The 25760-nt window shown below is 41.1% G+C and overlaps 1 protein-coding gene across 8 annotated transcripts in view; it reads left to right on the forward strand.

Annotated features, from left to right (window-relative positions):
* EBF1 (EBF transcription factor 1) overlaps positions 1 to 25760 on the forward strand; it is a 266950-nt gene that overhangs the window by 173510 nt on the left and 67680 nt on the right. For 2 of the 8 annotated variants that reach the window (XM_014253227.2, XM_088063514.1), the window contains exons 8-9: positions 3056 to 3197; positions 25267 to 25400. In XM_014253227.2, coding sequence (XP_014108702.1) covers positions 3056 to 3197; positions 25267 to 25400 — 276 coding nt within the window. The remainder of the gene's footprint in view (positions 1 to 3055; positions 3198 to 25266; positions 25401 to 25760) is intronic. The other 6 variants (XM_005523621.3, XM_088063515.1, XM_088063518.1 and 3 more) reach the window with 3 other exon arrangements.

Here is a 25760-nt window from a genome sequence, read left to right on the forward strand (position 1 = left end):
GCAGTGCGCATTCAGGGTTCCTCTATTAATGAGAATTTTCATTTAAAGAATTGAGCAGTAAGAGTGTGTTGCTTCTTACAGGTGTGCTATGAATAATCTTTTTTTTTTTTCAAACAGACACATAAGAGGGTTTTTTTCTGCATTTCCTGAGACTGGAAACAGTTTCTCTTGGGGATTCCATTTATAGTTTCTGCTTCTAACGACACCAAAGAACCACACCAATGCGGTCTCTTCATAGTAAATCAAATTGTTCAGGAGGGGGAGGTAGGAAGACATTGTTAAGTAATTCAAAATATGTTGCATCAACAGTTTTGAAAACCAGAGGAGGGGGAAATTAAATGTAGCTTTACTCACATAAAACCTCAACAGGATTGTTTCCTCAAGCTCTTACCTAGAAAGTTGCACGTTTAGCAGCAGTTAATTAGATACAGGATTTTCACAGGTTCTTACTGTTACTACTCTTGACTCATTATTTTTCTGGAATCCCATTTCTAAAAATGTTTAAAGTTTTGGTTTCAGCTCAGCATTGATCAGCTTTCAGCACAAAGACTGTGTGTACCTATAAGGTTTTAGAATTAAGAAAATATTTTATCTTGTAGCCACTGCTATTAATTTTAATTTTGTTAATTTTCATATGCATCTAATCAGACCCATAGAAGAAGATAAGGAGCTGGCATAAATCTTGGATCTGTGAGGCAATGCCAAGGATTTGGTTCAAAGTCCCACTTGCAAAGAATTTACAATGGTTGCAAGTGCACAAATAAGATTGCAAACCCCGAGCCACTTACTATAAGATCATATTTTATTGAAAATATCATAAACTTTATTCTACCCCTCAGGAATTCAATGGATAAATTACTTTTGAAATCCCTTTTGGAATTTTATATATAGGGCTTGGGTTTTTTTCTCTCCTTAGTTTGATTTCAGAAAAACTTATCTGTAGCATTTGTGCTTTCTTTTTCCCAAATTTCCATCTGTAGGAGCTCTTGAATCATTTATTCTGTATTTTAATATCTTTCACTTAAAACATGCACAGAAATCTATTGCTTGGAATGCCATTATGAGGGATGGGGTTAGGATCTTTTAGATGTAAAATATTACCTTTTGTATTCCTCTTTTTCAAGAGAAAGACTTCAGGATCGGCTGTGGGCAGTTTAGTGGCCTTGCTTACTTCTTGAGTATTTTAATTGGGAGCCAGAAATAGGTAGAAAATTTTCCTTTTGCTCTTTTTTTTTTTTTTCAGCTCCAATTCAAGTGATGAAATTGAATAGTTGTAAGTGATCCTTTAAGTGTCCCCATTTGACCAACTTTGAGAGGCAGCAGCTTCCTGAGAGAGTTGAAGCAATGTTTGCCAATCCTTGTAAAGCATTTCACCTCTTCAGAGGCTAAAGCCTCTCAAAACCAAGAACAATTAAAGCGAGAGCCTTTCAGAGTGACTGGGGAATTCAGCAAAATAAATCAGAAATCCTCTGCCATGGCTCTGGAGGCTTGCCTCATTATAAGAGCAGATCTATTAGCCCCCTTGCCATTGTCTTTCATTTCTCAAGTGAGGTGATTCTAATTAAATTAATCTGCATGTCAATCTATCGGTGATCAATCAAAAGGGCTGAGGTCCCCCTTTGCGGCGCTGTGCTTGCGGCTGACAGGGGCTGATAATGGAGGAAGAAATAAACTGTCGAGCAAAGTTAATTAGTCAACATAATAGGTGGATTAAACAGGAGCTGCTGATTGCTGTTTCACATGTCGAAGCATGAGGTGGGAGCTGAAACTGCAATTAACAGACAATTATTATATTTGGTTGTAAGAGGTCGCATGAATAAACATATCTCTGTGGGTTTCAGTCTTTAATCCCCTTCCCTGTTTAATGTAAGGAGAAGTGTAGGTCATTTCTTCTTATTGTTTTAGTCAAAGTTCTCGAAGGCAACGCGTGCTCCTGGCAAACCAGCAGCCGGCTGAAGGCCAAATCTTTGGCTGGGGTAAAACCCTGGGAATGCCATACTTTTGCTGGGAAAAGGCTGTGGGAGGGGTGGCTGAATGGAAGCCAGGGAGGATGTGAGACTGCTTGGTGTGAATGGGGTAGGAGGAGACGTGGTGTGATGCGCTCGCAGCTCTGCGAGGGACTTGTTTCTCTGTGATATTTCATGGCTCACGTCCCTCTGTCTGGACAGGGATTTCCTTTAGGAGCCTCAGGGTTGAGGAGTCCCTCTGGACACCTTGGAGCAGCTGGGTCTTCTACTCTGGACCCATCATTTATCTGTTTGCCCCTGCTGGGTTGGCTCCTCTCTTACCCCAGGCAGCCCTGGGGAGCAGAAGTGTCTGATCCTTCCTCCAGCGCAGTCCTGCTGTGTCTCCCTCACCTCGCCTCAAATCGAACCCCAGGTGTTGACATTGAGATAAGTTGAGAAATACAAATAATTCTAACACTGGATGAATAGGGTTGTGTTCTCCAGATCAAGACCCCACTGTCAAGCGTGTGTGTGTGTACACAAACATACATACTCCTTAAGACAGAGCTCGGGAGAAATTTGGGCAAATCCAACAACCTGCAGTGCCTGTGCTGAGGGGAGAGCAGCAGAGAAGGGTGGGGGCGAGGCAGGCAACAACTCTCGTTACAACTTCACAAAATACACTTTTGTTTTCTTTTATTCTGAATCGATTCTCATTTGCAATGTCAACACCTCTCTCTACTTCAGCGTGGAAACTGAAGGATAATTTAGGGTGAAACACAGCTGCCCTTGTATATAGGGGAAAAAATACTTAATAAAGATCCTCTTGTTAAAATGATGGTTAACAGTGTGCTGTCTGCCACACAGCTACAAACTCTGCAATTTGACTTAAAACTGCATCAAAAGCTTTCGATGCCAAAGACCCACTCATCAATAGCGTCTCTTGTTAGATTTGTACAGCATAAGCACCAGTTATTATGCGAAATAGCTTTGCAATTTTCTACAGCTCCCAGCTGTTATTTATTTAACCGAGTTTATTACACTCCGCGCTTTTTAAAAAACACACGGATTTATCCAAATTTTCCTCCATCTTGTTCTTGTGCTTGCAGGTCGTGGTGTCTACAACAGTCAATGTTGATGGCCACGTGTTGGCAGTGTCAGACAATATGTTTGTGCACAACAATTCCAAGCACGGGCGGAGAGCTCGAAGACTCGATCCCTCGGAAGGTACGCCTTCTTATCTGGAACATGGTAGGCAAATCATTTTCGTTGGTTGGCATTGCTACTTTAAATGTGGATTTATTTGGTTTGTGTCTCTGGCTGCTGGTTTCAAAATTGTCCTGTAAGCGTTTATTGTCTCTGGGGCCAGACATTTGAAAGGGACTGGCCTCCAGACCAAAGAGGGAATTTTTCAAGTAGGTCAGCTCTAAATGTAGTGAGAGGACAAACAAGTAAGCAAACATGAGTGCAGAGGTTGTCCTGTGTGTCAGTGAAGTGATTTTTTTTTTTTTAATGTTAGTTGCATTTATTCAGCACCCACTATTGGAGTCTGATTTTTTTTCCCAGACTGCCCTGTTTTTTGACTGTGCATCTAAAGGATGTTGCATATCTTTTGAAGTGCTCAGCACCCAAATTTTGGATTGCATTTCTTCTGTCTATAGGGTGCTGAGCTCTGTAGGAGATTCATCTGTTCCTTTGAATTGCCCTAAATGAAAGCAGAGCCCTTTTGGAAATCCATCTGCTTGCTTAAGCCATGGATGGATGTTCTTTTCTGGCTCCAGCTGTGCCAGCTGAGGACGTTGCTTTTCCCACAGATGTTTGTCTCCTCTCCCTGCTCCAGGCTATTCTTCACCCTGGACATGCCAGCTAGGATGGTTGTGTGCTTGCTCCCTGGTCTCCTCCAGGCTAGTGAAGTTCATTTGAATTAAACCATTTAAATAATCACTCTTTGCCAATCTGGCTTGTTGCTGAAATGATTGAAGGAGAAATGGTGCAAGGCAATTTGGCTTTTCTGAAAGCACAGTAAGCTCCAGCAAGGGTGGGATGGGGGCACGTGGCTGGAAGCAGCCTGGGGACAGTAATCTCTTCTGTAAGGTCAGCTGGTCCTGGAAGGGAACATCTGCTGGTGACTGTAGGTGCTTAAAATGGGAGTTGTTGAGTGCAAATGTACTTTGAAAAATCTGGATTTGATTAATGTTTTGTTTTGCTCTTTGTCCTCAAAGTTGATGACTACTGCTGAAAAACAAAACAAAAACAGAGGGCATTTCACTCCCCTCTCCCTGTTCCAGCTTGGTAGAATAGCTCTTTGTCTTCAAAGCTGTTTGTAATCCTAAATTCAATAGGTGCTTGCTCCCTGTAAGAGATGTGTACCCTCAGCTCCCATTGAAGTAGCTGAGTGTAGAAGGCACCAGTCCTTTATGCTGGTTTGTTTCACAAATATTTGCCAAGGATCTGATGAATAATTAAATAGATTTTTCCAAAGAGTTTGAAGAAACCCGATAAAATTTTCCCTGGGAAAGCATATGCCACTCAGAAAAATGTTAACTAGATATGTTAAAAGAAATTATTAATGCTGAGAAATGGGAAAATGTGTGGGTTTCTACTGCTCAGTGGATTCCTGTGGAAATACTTTTCTATTCTGTTTATGCTTTCAGGCATCAGTCCTGCAAGCACTTATGCATATATTTAAGATTATGCTCACATATGGTCCTGTTGGGATCAATGAGGCTTCTTGTGTCAGAGAAGCTGAGGGTATTGATAAGTGTTTGCAGAATCGGGTCTGTAGTTCACACTTACTAACCTAAAATTCTTAGCTCAGCAGCGTTTCTCATTATATAAACATAACTTACATCTGTATTTATTTAGCTCTAACTTTTTATGTAGGCTACGAGCCATTTTCAGCCATAATTAATGTTATAGAATTTTTTTTTTCATCCTGCCAACAACCTAATTTAATAAACAAACCACTGTCATAATTTTTACTGAAATTTATAAGGAATGTATGAACTCTGTCTTTATTAATTAGCAGAAGGCATTACAAAGGGAAACTTCTTTCTGTTCAACTTTGTAATCTTTCCATTAAGGCTAGTCTTAAAAAAAACTTTCCTGGTTTTTTTTCTTATATTCCTACTAAAGTAGCTGCCATATTTTTTTTTTCTTTTTTCTCCATAGCAGTCTTCTCAGTGCATGCTTTTGGTCGAGGCAGTACTTAATTTCTCTTACATAAATGCCCTTATTCTCATGCATGCTGGTGTCTCATTTTACCACAGCTGTCGTTCCCACTCCTACAACCTGAGGGATTCTGTTGCAAAAAGCAACAATAAAAAAAAAAAAGATAATTCTCTGCTTACGTAGCTGCACACACCTGAGTTACTGTGCTGATATTAAAAGTCAACATCTGCAAAATATCTCCATGTGTACGTTTTGTGGGAAAGGTGATTTTTCTAATCTGCTCTCTCAGGCACCTCTCAAGCAACCTCATAAAGCAACTGCTAGTAAATTCTTACTTTTGAATAGCAACCTTCACACTACAAAATTGCTCTCTTCCCTAAGGCTTGGTGGAGCCTTTCTTTTTAACCTAAATCCTTCAGTCCAGCTCTCCAGGAATTCTCTGAACATGTGAGTCCAAGAAACAGAAAAAAAAAAAAAATTAAATCTGGTAACTCCTGTTATGATGTTATTAGGTATCTAAAACACTTAACTAAATAAATAAAAAGAGAGGAAAAGGCTTAATGCTATTAAATTTTGGACAAGACTCATTGGAGCAGATCACAGTTTCCTCCACTGAAATTAATTTTTGCTTTCAGTTCGAGTCACAAAACATATTATTTTTGTCCAGTTTTTAGAATTTTTATTTTGGATAATGTCAGAGGCGGTTTGTTTGCGTCTCCTCTTCCCCAGGGGAAGGACAGATTGACCTGAGCTGTATCTGTAAGCAGGGAGATGGGAAGTGAACATAGTCATGGTTTGTCTCTGGTTCATTGCTCTGGTGAGCAACTACTCATTAAAGGTTTGTAAAATCTGGGATCTGACTGTAGTGTACCCTTGACCAAATGTATTCCTGTGGACTTTTCTAGACATTTAACTTCTTTACACAAATATCTGATGGCAATAGAGATGAATGCCTGACTGTGAGGGCTGGGGAGAGGGGAGGCAGGATGTAGCAAGGAGTGCTGGCTGTTGAGTTCACTTAGACAATATCCAGCTTATTTTTCCTTACAAGCTTGTGCTTGCTCCTCTGAAACATGGAGTTAAAGCTTTTGTGACACCTAAAGGACGCTTAGGGTGCCAAAAAGTTGGAAAGAAAGGGGAAACCTCCCAAGCCTCTCTGGAGCCTGGTGTCTCCACACTTGGGTTTCACCATCTCATTAGCAGGTAGCCTGGATTATTTTTGGGATATCCAACACATCTTTATTTATATCTTGCTTGTCAGACTTTTCACTCAGTAAAGTGAATATTCTTTTTTGTAGCTCCTTTCTCTGAATATAACCAGGACCCCAGATTCTGGTTTTGTATCCACATGCTGCCCCCTTGAAGCCAGTGGGTTAAGCAGCTAATCTTTCAAATAAATATATCTATCTTTTAAAAGTAATAGCTGGCAGAGGCCAATTATTATTTCATCCATCTCCATGTGGTATAAATAGGGTAAGCCACAGTACTCTGTGGTTTTCAATAATTATCACTTTTTCATTCACAAATAGTTTGATCCTCACTGGTTTTATATTTATGGTAAACCAGAAAGCTGGTGTGGTTGACCTTTCCAAATTATATATATATATATATAGTAAGATGTATAGTCAAGAGCCAACAGGCCCCAACCAATAGGATATATTTCAGCTTGTAGATCATCCAAGGGTGTCAATTTTAAAAGCAAAATCTTCCCAATTAAATTTAAGTGATGAACTTATGGAAGGGGAGAGTTCTGGCAGGGCTTGCAACAACTCTTCTCAAGTTTACCAGCGATAAATCCACTGCAGTGTTTCCAGTTAAAACTCTCATACCATTGCAAAATAAACATTCTCTTTTTTCTCCCCAAATCTTTTGAATGTCTTTACAAGAATGTAAAGCCAATTGCAGCATCAGTTTCTCTATTATTTTTCCTCACTGGCAGAATGCAATGCCCTCGAAAAATGATAGTCCCCGAGACCCTGTCAGTTTGCATGCTCTAACACTTTATTATCTAATGATCTAATATGCAACAAGGCAAAGAGGGTGTGCTTATCACCCTGACAGGATGCCTAAGAGAAGTGACTAAATTACTTTATGTACCATTAGCACTAGCTGCCACGGTGAACTCACTTCGAGCATTTATGCAAATATTCCTGAATACATTCAAGTGGCCTTGTCAGGAAGACGACTGACAAGCAGCTTAAATGCTTGGGTTTTTAAAGGGACAGTTTTATTTCTTTTTTCTTTTCCTTCCACCTCCATGGGAGAGCACTGAAGAATTAGGTGATGGTGAGGTTTGCTGATGATTTGGTTCTGAGTCAGCTCAACAGCAGCAGCAGATGAAAGATGCAGGGTAGAAATAGACACAAATGATAAGATGTGATGTCAGTTCGCAGGTGGAAGTGGAGATAACCATGATTTCCAAAGCAACATCCTGCTGTTATTTTAATATGAAATATACATAAATCTCTGTGTTTATATCTAAAATAAGTCATTATGTAGCAAAACCATTACAACTGGTTGCCTTCAGCTGGAAAGGATAGTGCATGGCTGGGTTATTTGATCACTCTGTTGTGGTACCTGAGACAGCCAAGCTTTTACAATGTTGTTTTAGCTCATGACAGCAATGGGTGACTCCAACTGTCTGCAGGTGCAAAACCTCCCACAAGAAATAAAAAGCAGTAGAACTGTGTCTCAGCTGGACACCACAGGTAGATCCTCCTGTCAACAGTGGGGCATTTAAAGAGCTTTTCTTGCCAATCCAGCCCATCCTGGGCCATCTAAGAACTCACACTTAATGCACAATCACAGATTTTCCACTGAGTCCTGTGATCTGAAAGCAGAAATGATTGCTAGGCTGTGCCTTAGTGAATTAGGTATTTTCTGTTTGGATTATTAAAAAAGGAGAAATTCCCCACATAATAAACTATTTTGAGGTGATAATCTTTAAAATAAAGCTTTGAGACTGACTGCTCTTTGGTCTCACTTCTAGTCTGCCTGTAACAGAATTGCTGAGGACAGATGTTGAATACCAGGGATTCAGTGGTGGGTGATTCCTGAAAGATGCTCAGAAGTCTGAAGAATGACCTTCTTCTTGTGCCCTAGGTGGCTCTGGAACAACTTTAGCCACTTTAAAACTTTAAATTTTGAGCAGTAAATTTTTAACCACTAAATTTAACCAGTACATTTTGAGAGTTGTGAAGAGGATGATCCTATCAACTCCATTTTAACCATTTTATTCCTCAGTTCCTTGGTTTTGCCTATCTCTGTGCTAGTCTATGAAATTGTCACTGCAAGACAGAATACTGACTGAAGCAAAAATTTTAGCAAGTTGAGACAGGTTAAACTTCAAAATTTGATGCATTTTACCCTTAGCTGGTGTAGGATCAGGTTGTTAATCAAAGTTAGGGACTGTTGCGTTAAAAAACCTGGCCAGGTTTAAACAAAGAAATGTTAAAGTTTGATTCCTTTCATCCAATGGGTGGAAGCACCTGTTATAGTTTAGTGCTGAACTTAAGAATGTTTTTGTGATTATATGAAAAATATAAACACACAGGCTTTCTCTGCATCATATCATTCCATACAGAGAAATGCAGTGGGCTTGATTTATTATTTAGAAGGGAAATATTGAAAAAAAATATTAGGATTCTACCACTCTACTTGAGGGGATCTTTTATGTTATTCTGAGTTATGTCTGCTTTCTAATTTATTTTCTATGAGGGAAGAATACCTTGGGTTGTTGGACATCTCTATGCATACACAGGGGAAAAAAATGTGACTTTCAGAACATTGCACAACATGGATAGTAATAACAGTAAGTGAGCCTTGATATACTGAAGGATTGCAAAACTTCAAGCTGGAAATAATTTTCTTTATTTTTGCCAAGTTGTCTTTTTCATATCGGTTCCTTCATAAATGCAGTGACTCATAAATTCAGGCAATTTTTAACATAATGGCTTGTTATGTGTTCTTGGAGCTTGACCTTACTGAGTGTATAATATTAACCTTTTCGCTACACTGTGGGCTTATTTTCTTTCACAAAATAAGGGAAAGATTGGGGCTGGAAGGGACCTGTAGAGATCATCCAGTCCAAATCCCTGCTAGAACAGGTTTGCCTGGAGCGGGATGCACATGATCCCATCCAGTCAGGTTTGAATATCTCCAGAGAATGAGACTCAACAACCTCTCTGGGTCCAACAAAACAAGCATGTTACCCTCAAAACAAAGTTTTTTCTCATGATCAGATGGAACTTCTTATACAAGTGAGAACACCAGGGCTGGGTTAGTTCAGAATATGAACTTGGGTGGTGTTGGAGCATCTGACCCTCCAAAGAGACAAAACATGGCCAGAGAGAGTTAAAATGGTTTACTTGAGAGAATTGGTAGATAAAGGCTCATGATGATCTCAGCAAGATTTTAACTCTGGGAAGCACTGAAGTAAGATTCCAATACTGTGTCAGGTTCTCTGTGGATTGCAAATATTGAGCAAGGACGTGGTGTTTTCCCAAAAAATGTACTGAAGGTCAGGGAGAGGTTAAGGTTTGAATAATTCCTCATGCAGGAATTGCTGGGTGACGTTCTCTGATGGGTGCTGTGCAGGATGTCAGGCTGGGTGATCAAAGTGGTCTCTCCAGGAGGGAAATCTTGGGATCCATCAGACCAGCAAAACATGGCAGAGCTGGGATTTGTACAGCTCCAATTTAGGCAACCAAAACAGAGTTAATTAAATTGGCCCCACTGAATTTTGCTGATGTCTTTTTTTTTTAATCTTCACCAGAGCAGAGTCGCTGTTTGCAGGCCCAGATCCCTTATTCCTCCTTGGATATTCCTGAGAATTGCACAAGAACTGGGTGGGTGGGTGGGTGGAGCTGCCCTTCTCACAGCCACTCACGCCAAACGAAAGCAGAAAATCTTTTGTTTCTATTTGTCTGGGTCATAAATCATCCATTATGGAGAGGTACTCAAAAGCTTGGAATATCTGGCTGCGGCAATTCCGATCTTTCAAAATTTATTTTTAGTCTGATGCTAAATGAAAACAAGATTTAAACAATGAAAATGGATTTTTAATGGCTGGTTTAGGCGAGGAGATTCCAGAATTTCAGTTCTGCCATTAGAGTGTAGCTATTGCATGAAGCTGGAGGTTTGAGTTTGTGGGGTTTTTTAGGTTTTTAAGCATTTTTGTGTAACATATTTGTGCTAACACTTCTGCAGGAGACTTAGGAGCTACCATTTGAGGTATTCTAGTCATTAATGAAAGGACTGCTATTACATAATTCCATGGAAATGTCTTCTGAAAAAGCAAATTTGAATACTCCAATTACCACAGTTAGAAAGGATTTCTGTTTGATGTCACTTATCAGAGATTTAGGGTCACGTTTAATTGAGAAAGAAAAATTTGGAATAGGAAACACCTCGATTTTACAAAGACAAGATGTGTCAGTTTCTACCCATGAGCAGCTGCCCTTCATGTTTTTCAAATTAATAAGTAAATAAATAAAATGCCCCCAAACAACACTTCCCCACAAATATTTAAGGGATGTCAAGCTGTGATATGTTGTTACCCTCTATTGTTACAAGGAATGTCATGAATTCATGGAAAAATGGTACCTGGATGAAGATGGAGAGCATTTTGTGAATTTCCCTGAGGAGCTTTCAGAACTGTGCTCCCAAAATTGCAAAAAGAAGAAAACATGGGGAAAACTGCCATTGAATATTGATACAGATTTGCACAGAAAAAAACTGTTTTGTTACAGCAGACCCATAAGGGAGGGAAGTTCAGATGGAAATTCTCCAACAACCATAAATGTTGACTCTTATGTGGAGAATTTTACTAACCATTTGCTGAAGGTTTGAGATTTCTCTCCAGACCTCAGAGGAACTGGAATACAGTCATGCAAATAGAAAATAGCTTAATTCCCCTGTTTGGCAGAAACTTCACAGGTACCAGAACAGGGGAACATTCAGTACCACTCAAATAGGAAATAAATATTCATAAATGATGAGTATTCATTATATTTTAATTTGCTTTGCTGGCCACCATATCATAAATACAATGGCATCATAGGGAAGAAGAATGAATTATGAATTTAGAATTGGAGAAATGTTTGAGAGACTCCACTGTGGCAGTGAAGTTTTGCCAGGTGTTGTTTTTCCAACCATCCAAAATGGGCACACCAGGAAATGACAAAACTTTGTGTTATTGCAATATGATTAATATTATTTCTGAACAAATTCCTCTAATTTAGCTTTTTCATTATAGAATGCCTTTATTGGTGTTATGGTGGGAAAAGATACTTTTTTCACTCTGTTCCCTGCTGGTTTGGGCAGATTTCGAAGGAAAATAATTTTGTGAATTGTGGTTTGGAAGTTGAAGACCAAGAATTTGTGATTTTTTTCGAGAATTCATCTGGATGTTATAAAATGTCATGATTTTCACAGACTGGTGTTCACAGTTGTTTGGAGGTATCTGGATACTTCCAAATGTTTAATGTTGAGCATCCCAATATTTAAACACCCCAAGGCAATCAGTGATTATAGAAGGTCTTTGCTCCCATGAAACTTATGTCCAAAGCTGTGAATCAACTCAGTGATAACAATCTCAGGATTAAAGGTTCGGTTAGGTGAAAATTTTTCACAAAGCTGCCATTTAGAATATTCATTTTAGAAAACTTCAGAAATAATGAACTCGTCTTGTCACTGAACTGAGAGAGAATTGGAGTGAGCATTCAAGTCTCTGTCTGCCAAATGTTTTCCCAGAAAAATGAGTATTTGACGAGGCTCTTCCACATCCAAGGAAATGAGTTAATAGCATAAACTAGGATACTGATGCAGAAAATGGAGCCCACCGGGGTGGGATGTTTGGAGTGGTTATTCTAATCTGGTTTGCTATTTGAAAGTTATTAATGTTTAGTAGTAAAGAATAAAAATAAGCTACTAATAATTAATACTGGAATGAAGAAAGGCTTTGTGTTTGGCCCAAATCCAGAGTACAAGATTTTTGGGAGTGTACGGCATTGCAAAAAGCGTGCTTTCATTAAAGCCAGTAGTACAACTTCATAAAGTGGTTTTTAAAATCTTAGCCCAAACTGTTTGCTGAGCATAACCAGAAAGCTTTGTGTGTCACAATTAGTCCTTTCTGCTTTCCACCTTCATTGCATGAATTTATAGTTCCCTTTGTGACAAAACAAATCCTTAGCGTGAAAGTGACTGTAATATAAGCACTGCTGGTTTATGACCTCACTGAGAAAAGCGAATGGGCTTAGGAAGTTTATTAAAAAGATCAAGAATAAAGTTGCATGAAAAACTTGTCTGAAGTTTAGAAGTTTAAGGTTATTTCTCAAAAGTAATTCAAATATTTAGATGTGCAAGTCGAGGTACAATGGCCACAGCCAAACACTTAATGATATACTGCCCTCCGTGATGTGGATGTTTAGGATTTTCTGCGCTTCTGATCCATTTTTTGTGAGACAAGTGGTCATCCAAGAGTGTAGGTATCCCAAAGCAATTTTTGGGGGGAAATTCTTGGACCTAAAGCCAAACTCGTAAAGCACCAAGGTGCCTAAAGCTGCAGGTACATGTTTAGTGGGATTCTTAAAACTTTGGCTACAGGATTTCTATGGGTCTGTGAGGTACTTTGAAAATTAAATTAGTTGCTTACTGGAACCACTGGATTGGTGGATGCTTCCAAAAATCTGGTCCCAGGTGCTGCAGGAACCTGTGTGCTGTTTGCTGTACTACCCTTGCCGTGCCTGTTAGCCCTGGGAGCGTAAGGAAGTTCAGAATTAATTCTGTTTGGTTAATACCATATCATTATGGTTTTGCAGCAGCTTTCTCAGAGGTTCTGTATCTATCCCATGAAAAAGCAAAGTGCTTTTCCCACAGAGGTCCCTCCTGAGTTGTGAAATGGCAGCGGAGTGCTGGATCTGTCCCTTGCTGCTGGAGGCTGAACACACAGCTCGTGTTGCTGTTCCCCGAAAACCTGGGCTTGCATATGGAATTCATAGGTTTGGTGTTACCTGATGCATGCCCAGAGAGAAGGCCAGCACTCAGAGCAAATTCTGCCTGACCACAGCACTGCTCATCTTTCCAGCTGCAGCATTAGTTCATGGTTTGGGGTTTGAGGTCAAGCACTTTCCTGCAGGATCTTCAGGTGAGAGCTTTGCTCAACTCTCTGGGCTCTTTGAGAGGAAGAAGAGGGGGTGAAAGAAATATTTCTGACCATGTCTGGCTCTCTGAGACACAGCAAGGTAAAGCTACTGTGATTAGGGGCCCTTTGGGGGAAATTACTGTTTTCCTGGGATTGCGACCCTGAAGGTGACGCTGAGTGCTGCCTCCTCCTTCAGCGCTGAGCCTGAGCAGAGGTGCCTGCAGGAAAGCCCAGAGTCAGGTGCCTGCTCAATATCAGCTGCCAAATATTTTTTATGAGGTTGCTTCTGGCTGCTCCCTACCTCTGATATCGTCCTGCCGAGATCCCTTGGTACTTTCCTGAGCCAGCACGGAACTCCCTGGGTCTCCAGGCTTGCAGAGGTGTCTTCCCATTTCTGCTTATTGTATAGCGGAAAGAGGATCCTAATTTAGGCAGGCTGACTCACCCAGAGCTGGAGTCTGACATTTGACAGGCTGCAATGCCTGAGGTAGGTGGTCTGAATGCAGCCCTAAATAAATAAATAAAAACCTAGCATGGCTTTATCAGAGACGTTGAAAGAACAACTTCTCTAAGCATTTGTAGGCTCGAGTCCAAAGTATTCACTCAAGATTTTTCAGCGTGCTGGTTTTATGTGGTGTCATTGCTGGACAGATACTATGAACTATAAATATAATTTTATGCTTATGTTTTTGCAAGTAAAGCCTAAATGGCTGGGAGGGGGTGCCTGACCCTGTGCTTGGAGCAGCACAAAGAACAGAGGAAGGAACAGTCTGAGAGACACAGCAGAGACAAGGGGGTCTCAGTCTGTGCAACGCGGTCGCGGCTGCTCCTTGAAAAGCAGAGCAGGTTATGTTCCCTCCATCTCTGTCCCACTGCCATCAAAAACAGGGGCTGAGGATTATATTGCATTGCTGAATCTAATAACAATAATAAAATTATTATTATTAATTATATAATAATAATATAGCAATAATATTAATTATTTTGTGTATCTACCCTTTCCATCCCAGATATTCATTAGTTTTCAGTGTATTTCTGGCCAGAACAGAAATTTAGTTAAACCCTCTGAGCACTGGGATGCTTTTCCTGCAGAAGAGCCAGATTCCCTACCTTTCCCCTTGGCCCAGGGCCTGGAAACCCGAGGCCATGAGCTGGGCCTTGGTCCCTCCATTGGCAGCTCTAGGTAACCTGTCAGAGACAGCCTGAGCACAATTTTTGCTCATGATGAATATGGATCTTTGCTGCATCTGGCAGGCTGCAACAATGAATGCAGGAGACTGTCATTAATAGATAATAAAAGCAGAAAGAAACATTAATGGGAATAAGCTTTTCTTTTACTGGGACTGATTATTACTTTTTTTGTTCTTGGGCTGTGACTAGATCGAGCTGCAAAGAGCAGCTACCAGTGCTGTGTGCACACATGTGTTTTGTTGCTGGCTGTTTTTTAATCTGAAATATTTAACCATGACATCTTCAAAGTGCGACTGTCATACATCCTTATACAGTAATAGATTTCAAAGATGAAGAGCCTTGCTGCTTTATGTTTAGTCATGCCTTCATCTATAAATTTATGGCAGTATTATGGTTTAATGAATTGAACAAGTCCCAGAACAACAAAAACGCTCTTTTGTTTGAATTTAGATATGGCACACTTTGTTCTCCAAACAAGTAATAAACCCAGTATGTTTCTTTAGTGCTAAACTTCGGGGTAACTTCATCTCACATTACTAAAATCAAGCACTCAGGGAGCTGTGTGTGCGCATGTACACGTGTGTGTGTGGGGTAAACGGGTGCTTTCAGTCGTGGTGTTGGACATAGGCTGAGCATTCGTATTCCGATAGCGATAGGCAAACCTCCCAGAACAGATGGAGCAGAGTTCAGCACAAAGGTTTAATCCTATCAGGATGATTCCTGTATGGCCATCTGGATAATCCGGTGCACAAATTCAGTGCCTGTTAAAAGTACAACGTAGGCCAAGATTAGCGTCACAGATTTTCCACTAGACTTGTTCATATTTGACTTTATGATTCTCAGACTCCAGAAAATTGCATTAGAGAGCCTGTGATTTGTGAGAGAAATCAGATGAGGAATAAGAACTCTAAGGGTACTTGAATTTCCCTTGAAGAAACTGGATTACAGGCACTCCGTGTCCCTGGCAGAACTGTTTTGTGTTTCTGCATGGGTTGTTCTTGTTTCTGATCGACAATTACTGTGAGTTCTCTGTTGTGGGCAGACTTTCTCAATTCTGCTGAACAAAGAGACCCCAGCTAAAAATTCATATCAGTTGGATCTTGTTTTTATCAGGAAAATAAATTCTTTGTTTCCTGTAGAATCCATCTCAGGTGGATTTCTGATTGTTGTGCTGTGTAATGTAGTGGGGGGTGGAGGTTGAGTGATGTGGGGCTCTGGTTTTTTACTTTGTGGTAGTGAAAGATGTCATAAAAATGTAATTGATACTAGTATTTATGCAGTGACAAATTTAGATTTAGATTGAACTTTGTTTCACCTAGAATAGTTTCTGTATATCAGTAACTAAACCTTGCCAGCATGGCCATAATGTACCAGTGGATGTTGGAGCATCGAGGCTCAGCCCTGTTGTGCTCTGGATGTTGAGTCTGTTGCACCTTACAGGATTTTATCTGGTCCTGTGTTCTGACTCTAAGGAGATTTACTATCAGGGATTTACTGTTTTGTTAAGGTACTGATGGAAATTGAAAATAAGAAAACAAAAACAAAAGGCAAAAGTTTGTTTGTTGGTAAAACAAACTAGGAATTTGGCAATTGCACCCACCTGCCCTTCTGTTAGATTGAAGTTCAGCAAAGCAGTAAATCACAGGGTTAACATTTAGCAAATATAAAATTCTTTGTTGGATCATGAAGGACCAGTAAGTTAAATTAAGTATGTTTTGGAGTATGCAAACTATGCAGCGATGTTTGTTTTGAGGAACTTCTAGGGCTGATTTATAGTACACATTTTGGGCTTCCATTTGCAAGGTTGCCTCCATCCTCACCCAGAAGTTGCATCAGTACAACTATTTTTAAACTTCAGTGCACTTAACCAGATGCAGTCTCCTTTCTGGACATGCCTATTGTTTTCAAAATAGTCATAGTGACTTAGCTGGGCTCCATAACTTCATAAGGGAAGTTGATCGTGGAAAGCCATTGAAATTGAAATGGGAAAGGCAGATACAATTCTTTTTCACTGTTTCATGAAGGAAATTTTAAAGCCCGTACTCAGATACAACAATCCCATCCATGTGTCACACCTCATGGTGTCTACTGCCTCTGGCTTTCACACACTGTCCTGTGCCTCTGCAGTTGACACCGTGGTGTGGAGGAAGGGGTGAGGAAATAGAGGTGCAATAATTTGGGGGCTCATGCTAAAACATTTATCTCGCTTGGGGTCAAAATATGTTTGTGCATCCCTGGAGGAGCAGAGCAGTCACTGCTTTGGTGTTGAGGGCTGAGCAAATGCGTCCCCAGTTGTGGAGCTGGAGGTGCTGGCAAGATTTGAAAGGCCCTGTGCAATATTCTTGGATGTCTGTTTTTTCCAGACTCTGCATCCCTGTGCACCTGAGCTGCTCAAGAGCACAGGGAGTGCTGACACTCAGGGGCTGCACCAGTTTAGGCAGGGAACAACGTTTGGCCAAAGCCACCCAGAGCAGTTTCTTTGTGGCTGACTTAAAATGAAAGTTCTGCAATTCTGGGGCAAAAATAATGAATGCAAAAATTAGAGCCAAAAGCCAGCCTAAACTTTCCTAGGAATAAAAAAATCAGAGTAGCACATAAAAAAAAACCAACAATAAAGTTGTTAGGCTTCTTGAAGCATATCTATTTAAAAGGGAGTGCAGATATCTTTTCCAAGAAGAATAATACATGTATTATCTATGTATATATTAATGTTTAGGCTGAACCTATATATTTAATTTAACATAATTTTAAGTGGGTTTATAACATTGCATTTTTCTTGGGGAATTTATTATTTGCCAGACAAACGTGACAGAACACTCTTTGGAGGTCAAGTTTTACTGACTTGCAGGGAGATACTAAGGACTCTGACTGTTTTATTAATTTTTGGAAAGTAGGAGGTAGCGCCTAAAGTAAAAGAAAAAATAACCCAAGTAAGCAAAGAAACTCCCAGAACTTCCTCTGTGATGTGAAAGGGTTTAAGAGAATGAATGAAAATACATTTCCTGCAATCATACAGAGATAACTAAATTATTATTTTATGGAAATGTAAGTAAAATACAGAGCAGATTTTTTTTTTTGTAACAGGTCTCTCATTATTCTGGATTGCCTCCTTTTTCCATGCAGTCATTTTTCAGGCACTGATCAACAACTGAGAGCTTTGGAAATCATTAAGGAAAGAGAAACACTGAGGACTCCATGAAATGTAACTTTGCTAGCTGAGGCATCAGCAAGGATAAAAGAGAAACACTGGCTTAAGTATTGATTGTAGGTGGAATATTATCCCAGGTAATTTACATTTTCATTTCCCATTAATGGGAACCGTGCATCCAAAATGTTCGGCAGAAAATCACGGCCAAGACCTTTAATTTCACTATTGGAGAACAGAAACAAATGCAACCTTCCTTCCCTTCCCTTCCCCCAGCCTGGAGGGATTGCATGGCGCGTGTATTTTTGGTTCAGTGATTTCACCCGGTGCAGATGTCACGAAGGACCGGGAGGAGGTTGCCATTTTTGGCAGGGTGCTGCAATCTTTAAGGCTTGCATATGGTGTAACCCCCAAATATCGAGGAGCCGGGAAGGGGGAGCAGGGCATCACATCCTCGTGCCTGTGTCGCACAAAGCTGCGTGAGTTATCTGCTCCAGAGGGAAACCTCTGCTGCCCTGTTTCCTGCTCAGCAGCTGCTCATTGTCAGCAGAGAATGGGAGACAGAGCCGGCTCGGTGCGCAAAAGGAAGGCAGGAAGATCATCACTTCACCGAGATAAGCAGCAAACGCATTGTTTAGCTTAAGAGTGGAGATTTAATGCTCCAGTAAAATACATAAAAGCTCTGCCACATTCCCTTTCCCTGAAGTGTCCATGACTAACCCTATGGGCTGGTCCTGAGGACTTTTCCCCATCCAGGCTGCTTTCATAAACTTCAGTGGCTTCCAGCTGCCCATGCTGGATGCGGCCCCAGCAATGCCCCACAAACCAGGCTGGAATGGCACCACTTCCTGGGCAGACAGAATTTTTAGGGTTCACCCTTCCAGCATGCTCAGAGTAGTGAGCAGCCTGGCAATTCCCACTTCTCAGGAATGAGGAGATTATTTATGTGAAAACAAAACCACCCAAAACCCAAACAGTCCCTTCCCCCCTCAACAAAACAGCCCAGCTCAACCCCTCAAAAAATATTTGGTTTATTCTTTTAAATTGGAAAAAATCCCAGAATTAGTGGTGAGTCCTGAGGCCAAGGTGTTGGCATTGCTGTGCTGCTGCTGGTCCTCGTGTGAGGCTGGATGAGCCCTGCCCTGCACAGGGGGGTCCACACGTGAGCCAAGGCTGTTGAGAAATGGGGAGCCCCAGTTCTGTATCCACCGCCCAGCTCTTGGGAGTTTGTCACAAGCCACTGCTCAACTATCTTAAAAAATCGAGTTCCTTATCCTGCAACTTCTTCAGCAGGGTTTTTAAGCACTTACTTGAGTGGTTTGTTGAATCACAACTTCCATAAGTTATGGTTTTGAGGGCTTAAAACTGATCTGTGTTGATATTCTGAAAAATCAGTCGTTTGGTGAAGGTATTTAACGGGTTGCAGGATCAGACCCATAAACTGTGGGTTAATCTGTGGCTCATTTATTTATTTAGCCTGGAATTAGGTTTTACCCAAGGAAAAAAAAAAGGAAAATTAAATTAAATTCCAGATATTTTCAGTACTTCCTCTAAGATGAGACATAAATTCCCTGCTCCTCTTAATTCCCAGTTTTAAATGCCTTTATGCAACTCCCCTTGCGTGTCACCATACTCTTAGAGAGAAGAAAAATAAAAGCATGTGCCCTATCATTTAAACTCCTGTTGTGATGCAGCAACTGTTGTCAGAGTCTCATCTATGGAATAATAGAGGATGAAACCACACTTCATGATAAAAACTGCAGGCGAGGTCATTCTTACAGTCACCAGCACAAACTGGATATTAATCATAGAGCAAATACATTTCAGAAGCTAAATAGGAGCAGTCCCAGAGCCCTGCTGATAGCTGTGCATCCCACTAATTCACCTCAGTGAACATTTACCTCTAAGCTCAATTAACCCTTATTCCAAGGCCACCCATAAACTTTGTGGTAAATATGTTTTTTCCCTCCGGCCTCTGTTTTCTATCAGTGGAACAGATCATTTCTGTTGGAGGATAAAAAGCTATCTCTGTTTAGAAATGCAGGTCCCTAATTAAGAGTATGAAACGTCCAGTGTGTGTTTGTGAGGGGCTGGAGTTGGTAGATTATTGATTCTGTAAATTCAGATGCTCCTGAGGGCTTCTGTTATTTCTTCTGGCATCAGGTGCTGTTGGAGGCAGGTAGAAATGCTCAGGAAGGCAGGTGGGTGGTGGTGTGGGGGAGAGGAATTTCCTCCTGCAATTGCCTGCACACAAAGTTAGTTGTTAAATGTGTACAAAAAGCTAGGATGAGACGTTATTGCTGTTGTTTAGTTGTTGTTATTATCATTGTTATTAGTATTATTAGTAGTGTTATTATTCTCCCTGCCAAGCATTGTTCAGAGGCAAATTGGAAATGTGGTAATTAGGCCCTGACTGGTAGTGTAGTACTTGTGTCCTGAGCCAAAGTTCAACGCCCTGAAATGAAATTTAAACCAATTAATCTGTTAGATTTTTATCGCTTGTCCGTGTTTTCTCAGCAATTCCCTCAGCACGTGGCCTTTGATCAACTCTCATACAAAAGCTAAAATGTGTGCCTGCTGCTAGCAAGATGGGGCTGACATTAACATGGCACTCATAAAACAATCAGAGCAGTGAAGCCCTCAAACAGACAGGGCAGAGTAATATTTAATAAAAGCGCACACATAATCTTCAGAATTAGCATTTTGTGCCTTGCAGTACCTTTGGGAGAAGAGCTTTTATTTGTGGAGTGATCATTATTATAACAAAGAAGAGCTACCTAATAATTTCCACTTTAACTCTGCAATATGCCATGAGCATTTCTGAACCATTATGCTAAACTGTGGCGGGGTAATCATTTTATTGTCACAGTTTGAGGGAAGAAAAATCCCTGTATATCAGTAGCTGGGAAGTGTGGGAACACAGGAACACACCGGCACACGCAGCACAAAACAAAAAACTTTTCCTTTTTTTGCTCCCCATGTGCTGGAGCTGGTACCTGCCATCCTTTGTATGGGAAGTGAGAAGGTTTTAACAATGTGTACTTGGAGAAAAATGAAGATTTCTTAAGGACATTGTTTTCCTTGGAGTCATTAAGGTTTTTGCTCATAAATCCTTAACATTTATTGACAGCCTTTAGCTTTGAGGTCATTGGCAGGATTCCCATTGGCCTCAAGAAGTTTGGGATTGCAGATCCTGCCTCTGACATCTCTCTGTGAGCTTGGGACATGCCAGAGGTGGGCACTGACTTGCCCTGATGTTTTACAGAGGGAGAACAGCTCATTAAGGCTCATAACCATGAGGCCATTTCAGCAGGTGGAGGATGTGGCCACTCACCTTCAGCGAGGAGCTGCGAGGTCCTGCTGCAGCTGGAGGGGGATGTTTGGTTTTCCCTCAGCCCAGCTGTTCTGAAAATACACAATGAATGTGTCACACTCACACCAAAGGGTCTGAAAATCCTGTCTGATAGCTGGGCTACCAAATTCTCTTGGTTCTTATTGTAGTTGGCTTCCAGTGTTCATTCAACAACAACAGAAAAGTTCATATATGTAGGAATGAACATTTATTTTTTCTTTTATTCTTTTTCTTTCTTTTTTTATTCTTCCCTGGACTTAAAGTCTGTTCATGCTATCAATCATGTATGCTTCACTGCCTTGATTAGGACTGGTCTAAAGTCCTTCACTGTATTTTGTTATCAGTGAAGCTTCAGACTTTGACTAAAAACTCGTTCTACAGAAAAAGCTCAATTTATGTAACCTTTTTTTACTATTTATTTTAAAAACACTGTTTCAGAAATGATGCTTTGGGGTTACAGAAGGGCATGAGAAGTGATAATATTTTGAAACAAAACACTTTTTTCCCTTGGAGGTATTGAAAAGTGTTGTAGTTAATTCCAGACAGAGATTCTGGAACTTCGCATTCTGGGGGAAAAAAAAATAGATAATAATAATAAAAAATTAAATCTGTATTTTGGTTTGTCTTCTGACCAAAACAAAATGTAGAAAAATCAGTGAAAAGATTATTCTGCCTAGTTCTGTTTTCCTAGGGTTGCACAGAAGTAAACACCTTCCAGACAGTGCAGTGAAAGTTGCCAAATGATTAAGAGCAGAAGTATGAAGAGCTGAGGGCCTGAGCTGGCCAGACATTTGTACCAGGGGCATAAATAGAGCTGAGCTCATGGCCTTGCCCCCTCCCAGTGTTACCTGTGGTGATGCTGCAAAGGAGACCCAGTTCCATCCTCCTTGGTGCTCCAAGCAAGGGGCCTGGGAAGGGCAAAGTTTTAGACAGACCAGCGTCCTGAATGACACCGGTTATTGCAAATATGTCATTGTATAAACATGTTTTGTGCCCTCAAAAACAGGTAGCAGTCTGGATGCCTCCCTCAACACGTCTTCCTTGGGATGCAGCCCTTCAGAGCCACTTCCCTGGCTGGGCAGCACCTCCTGCAGCCCTTCCAACCTTTGCAGACGCTTGCACTATAAAATAAGAGGAGTTGAGTGGGGGAAGTTGGGGAGTCCCTCTGGTTTTTGTGGCATGGGAAAATAATGCCCTGAAATCTTTTGGGAATGCGCAGTGTTCTCGCTCCGTCTCAGGCTGTGCCTGCAAAGGGCACTGTCCTGCCCTGTTTATTGAACCAAGTCCTGAATTTTTATCCTCAGAGGAGATGTCCTGGGCTATAGCCAGCAGGTTTGATGAGGCACTGATTCAGCACAATTTCTGCATATTTAAATGAAACAACGAGTCTTTGGTTATGGTGGCTTTTCAGGTGAGAGTGTCCCAGTGGAGGACTCAGAGCCCCAGTTCAGCACAGAGCCCTGAGTGTCTGCCTCAGTCCCCCTGGCTGCCATGGATGGGACTTGGCACGTGTTCAATATGAAGCAAATGCATTTATAAAATATTAGAATCAAATACATGAGGCAGGGCAGCAACTTGAACCCCTGAGTGCAACGTAGGGAACACAAAGAACATCACAACATCAATAGCAAGGACTTTTTTGTGGGGTCCTGTAACTGCACAGGAATATCCTGCACTCGTTTTAAAGACTACTTGAATCTATAATTTTCAATTGTAGAGTCATTTATGTTGGAAAAAACCCTCTAAGATTGAGTCCAACTGTAAACCCAGCACTGCCAAGCCCACCACTAAACCATGTCCCCAAGTGCCACATCTACATGGCTTTTAAATACCTCAAGGGATGGTGACTCAACCACTTCCCTGGGCAGCCTCTTCCAGTGCTTGACAACCCTTTCAGCAAAGGCTGCATATGTTTTCTGTTAATGGCTTATGGTCTCAAATAGTTTTTATTCACTGGTATTTAGGAAAAAAAAATGTTGCTTGTAGTCTTTAAGAAAAGTAGCTCGTTCTCTGACACATGGGAAACTGATTATCTCTGGGTTTTATTGTGGGGGGTATGTGTCCACAATCAACTGGGAATACTGGAAAGGGTGTAATTTGGAAGTGATTTTAATTTTTATTTATGAAAAAGTTCAGTTCTGTGAAAGGGGTAGATGGCATTTTGGAAAGCTGCTTTCACTGTAAATCTGTTGCTGTGAGCTTGGCCGAAGGGAAAGCATTTGCTTTTGGACATCGCAGTGGTTTTTATGCACGGTTTTATGCAAGTAACTTGAATCCAAATTAAACATATTGAAGTTACTTCTGTGTGTGCGCTACGTTTTCGTGACGGTAACGTCAGGATGTTTCTTTTGTTAGCTCATGTAAAAGCTAATGGCTGTACTCTGCCAAGTTTGGAGTAGGGTAATGATTTTTTTTCCTGCCTGTTTGTGTTTTTCCCTGGAGCTGGCATCCCCATCAGCTTAAGTAGTGGAAAAGTTTGTGCCTGACACTTGCAACCTTTTGTAGGTAGGGCTGGGGTCTGTTTGCTCCCCATCCCTGCCCACCACCAGCAGCGGTGTGAGTGTGGGGCAGTGCTCACAGAAACACTGCTCAGGGTGACTCAACTGCTCCCTTTCCAGCTCCCTCCTGTTTCCCAGCTCCCCACCCGCCCACCCTGCCCTGGGCTGGGGGGAAGGAGCTTCCCAGCAGCTCCACTGACTCCTGCAATGAGCTCCAACCAACCAGAACTTCACTAAGGAGTCATAAAGATGCACGGGGTCTCTTCAGCACTTTTTGTCTGGAATGTTTTGAATTAGGCTTCTGTGGATTAATTAATTTTCTGTCTTTACAATTAGAAGAATTTAGGACAGGGGCTGTGCCTCATTAAGTAACTCACTACTCTGCCACATTGAGTAACTCATGAGGGTAAGGGTTTTATCCTGGATGGTGCTGACACATGGGTGGCTTTAATATCCCTATCTTCCTAGTAAATCCTTGCCTGAGGAAGTGCCTGAGTGCTCCTCCTTGAGCACATCATCAAATAACCAAAGTTACAAACCAAGTTAACAGCTCAATCAGCCTTTCCATCAAGTAGCAATCCACAGCCAAATTGCCACCAAGCCTAGAATTGGGCAGTGGCTGCCGTTCCTGAGTTTGCAGTGCAGCCTCTTCCCCCTGGCTTCATATCTACAGGAAAGAATCATTCCTTCCAACACCGAGGTTGGCTGGTGGAGTTATGCTGCTCCTTGAATCTGTTTTCCATGAGTAATGAAATTGTTGAGATACCTGCTTTACTTAAGATGTTATCTAGTGTTACCAAAGCCATTTTCTCACCTCATGCTGTATCAGCAAGGAAAAGTTGGTGGCATCTTGGGTGAAGTTGCTTCTTTCCACCACCCTGAGACTCCACAGCAGAGAGTTATTCAGGGCTTTCTGCCTACTTTTACAGTAATGTTATTTCTGTTGCCTCAGCACAGTTAAAATCCAGTGTGCCCCAGTGCTGCAGAGGAGAAGAATCAATGTGTGAATGTTTGTACTGCCCCAGCCCACCAAGATTTGAGCTACTTCTGCTTGCAAAGTCTTAAACCAGAAGCTCTTAGTCCAAGATCTGAGCAGCACTCGAGTTTTTAACATCCTCTCAGAGGCTCTGAGTAGATACAATGCCAAGAAAGTGGCTGTGAGACTCCATGGATATGGCAAAATGTGTTGCACACACATCTTGTTTATCCTGTAGATGCAATACAACTGGAATGACTGGATGGCAGCTGTGGCTTTTGGTTGTGGGGTGTTGTTTTTTTTGTAGTAGCCAAAGCATTAATCAGGGCAGGATGGTTTAATACTGAACAACCTGGATCTGATTGCAGAATAGTTACAGAAATGCTGAGGGTTACACCCTTTTTTATTTGGCCAATATTTTCCATAATATTTATGGGAGTTTCCTTGGTGAGTTTGGGTTCTGATGGATAATAAAGCAAACTTACTGGAGGTTGTTTTATTAACTTAGGTCTTGCGCATTTCATGTACAATAAAAAAATTATGTGTCCTGATTTCCAATTGGTCTCTGCCCATCATGCTGTGATTTTTTTGTTAATGTAGGATTAAAAAAAATCATTTTTTCAATACAGATAATAAAATCAAACAGAAATTAATTAAGGAAAAAAATGCTTCCAAAGATAGAGTTTGAGGTCATACATATGTACTACAAAGCATGTGATTGCTGAAATTGTGTTAGTAATGGGGGGAAATGAAAGCTCCTTTTATTTTATTTTTCTCACATCTTCTATCATTAAAATCCAGTTCTAACAGCAGAATACTTCTCTTTTTCATGTATGTTGAAAAGCAGCTACACCATGTATCAAAGCCATCAGTCCAAGTGAAGGATGGACTACAGGAGGTGCCACTGTCATCATCATAGGAGACAATTTCTTTGATGGGTTACAGGTCATATTCGGCACCATGCTGGTTTGGAGTGAGGTAGGTGTTGTCTGAACGCTAATGTCTAATAGATTTGTCTCCTTGTAGCCAGCCTGTCCTTTCTCTGGGCCACATGCTAAATCAGCAACAAATGCCGACACACGAATCCTTGCCTCGCTCAGTTTTATGAAAATAATTAGTCAAGTTTACCTCTGGCAGGAATCCACTATAGCCAGGGGTATTTGCATCTCCTCTCGCTGGCCCAGAATTTAGCTTAGTGGGTTTTATTCCAAGGAAAGGGAAGGATAATAATTCTGATTAAGGGATAAGATAATAATTCTGCATTTAGCACTACAATAGCTAAGGGCCCACAGGAAACAAACGTTTAGGTGATCCCGCTTTCCAGGGAAACTGGCTGCT

Source organism: Pseudopodoces humilis, chromosome 17 (assembly GCF_049639895.1).
Source record: "Pseudopodoces humilis isolate 2021_Gansu_Grassland_sample_001 chromosome 17, ASM4963989v1, whole genome shotgun sequence".
In the NCBI taxonomy this organism is placed as follows: Eukaryota; Metazoa; Chordata; class Aves; order Passeriformes; family Paridae; genus Pseudopodoces; species Pseudopodoces humilis.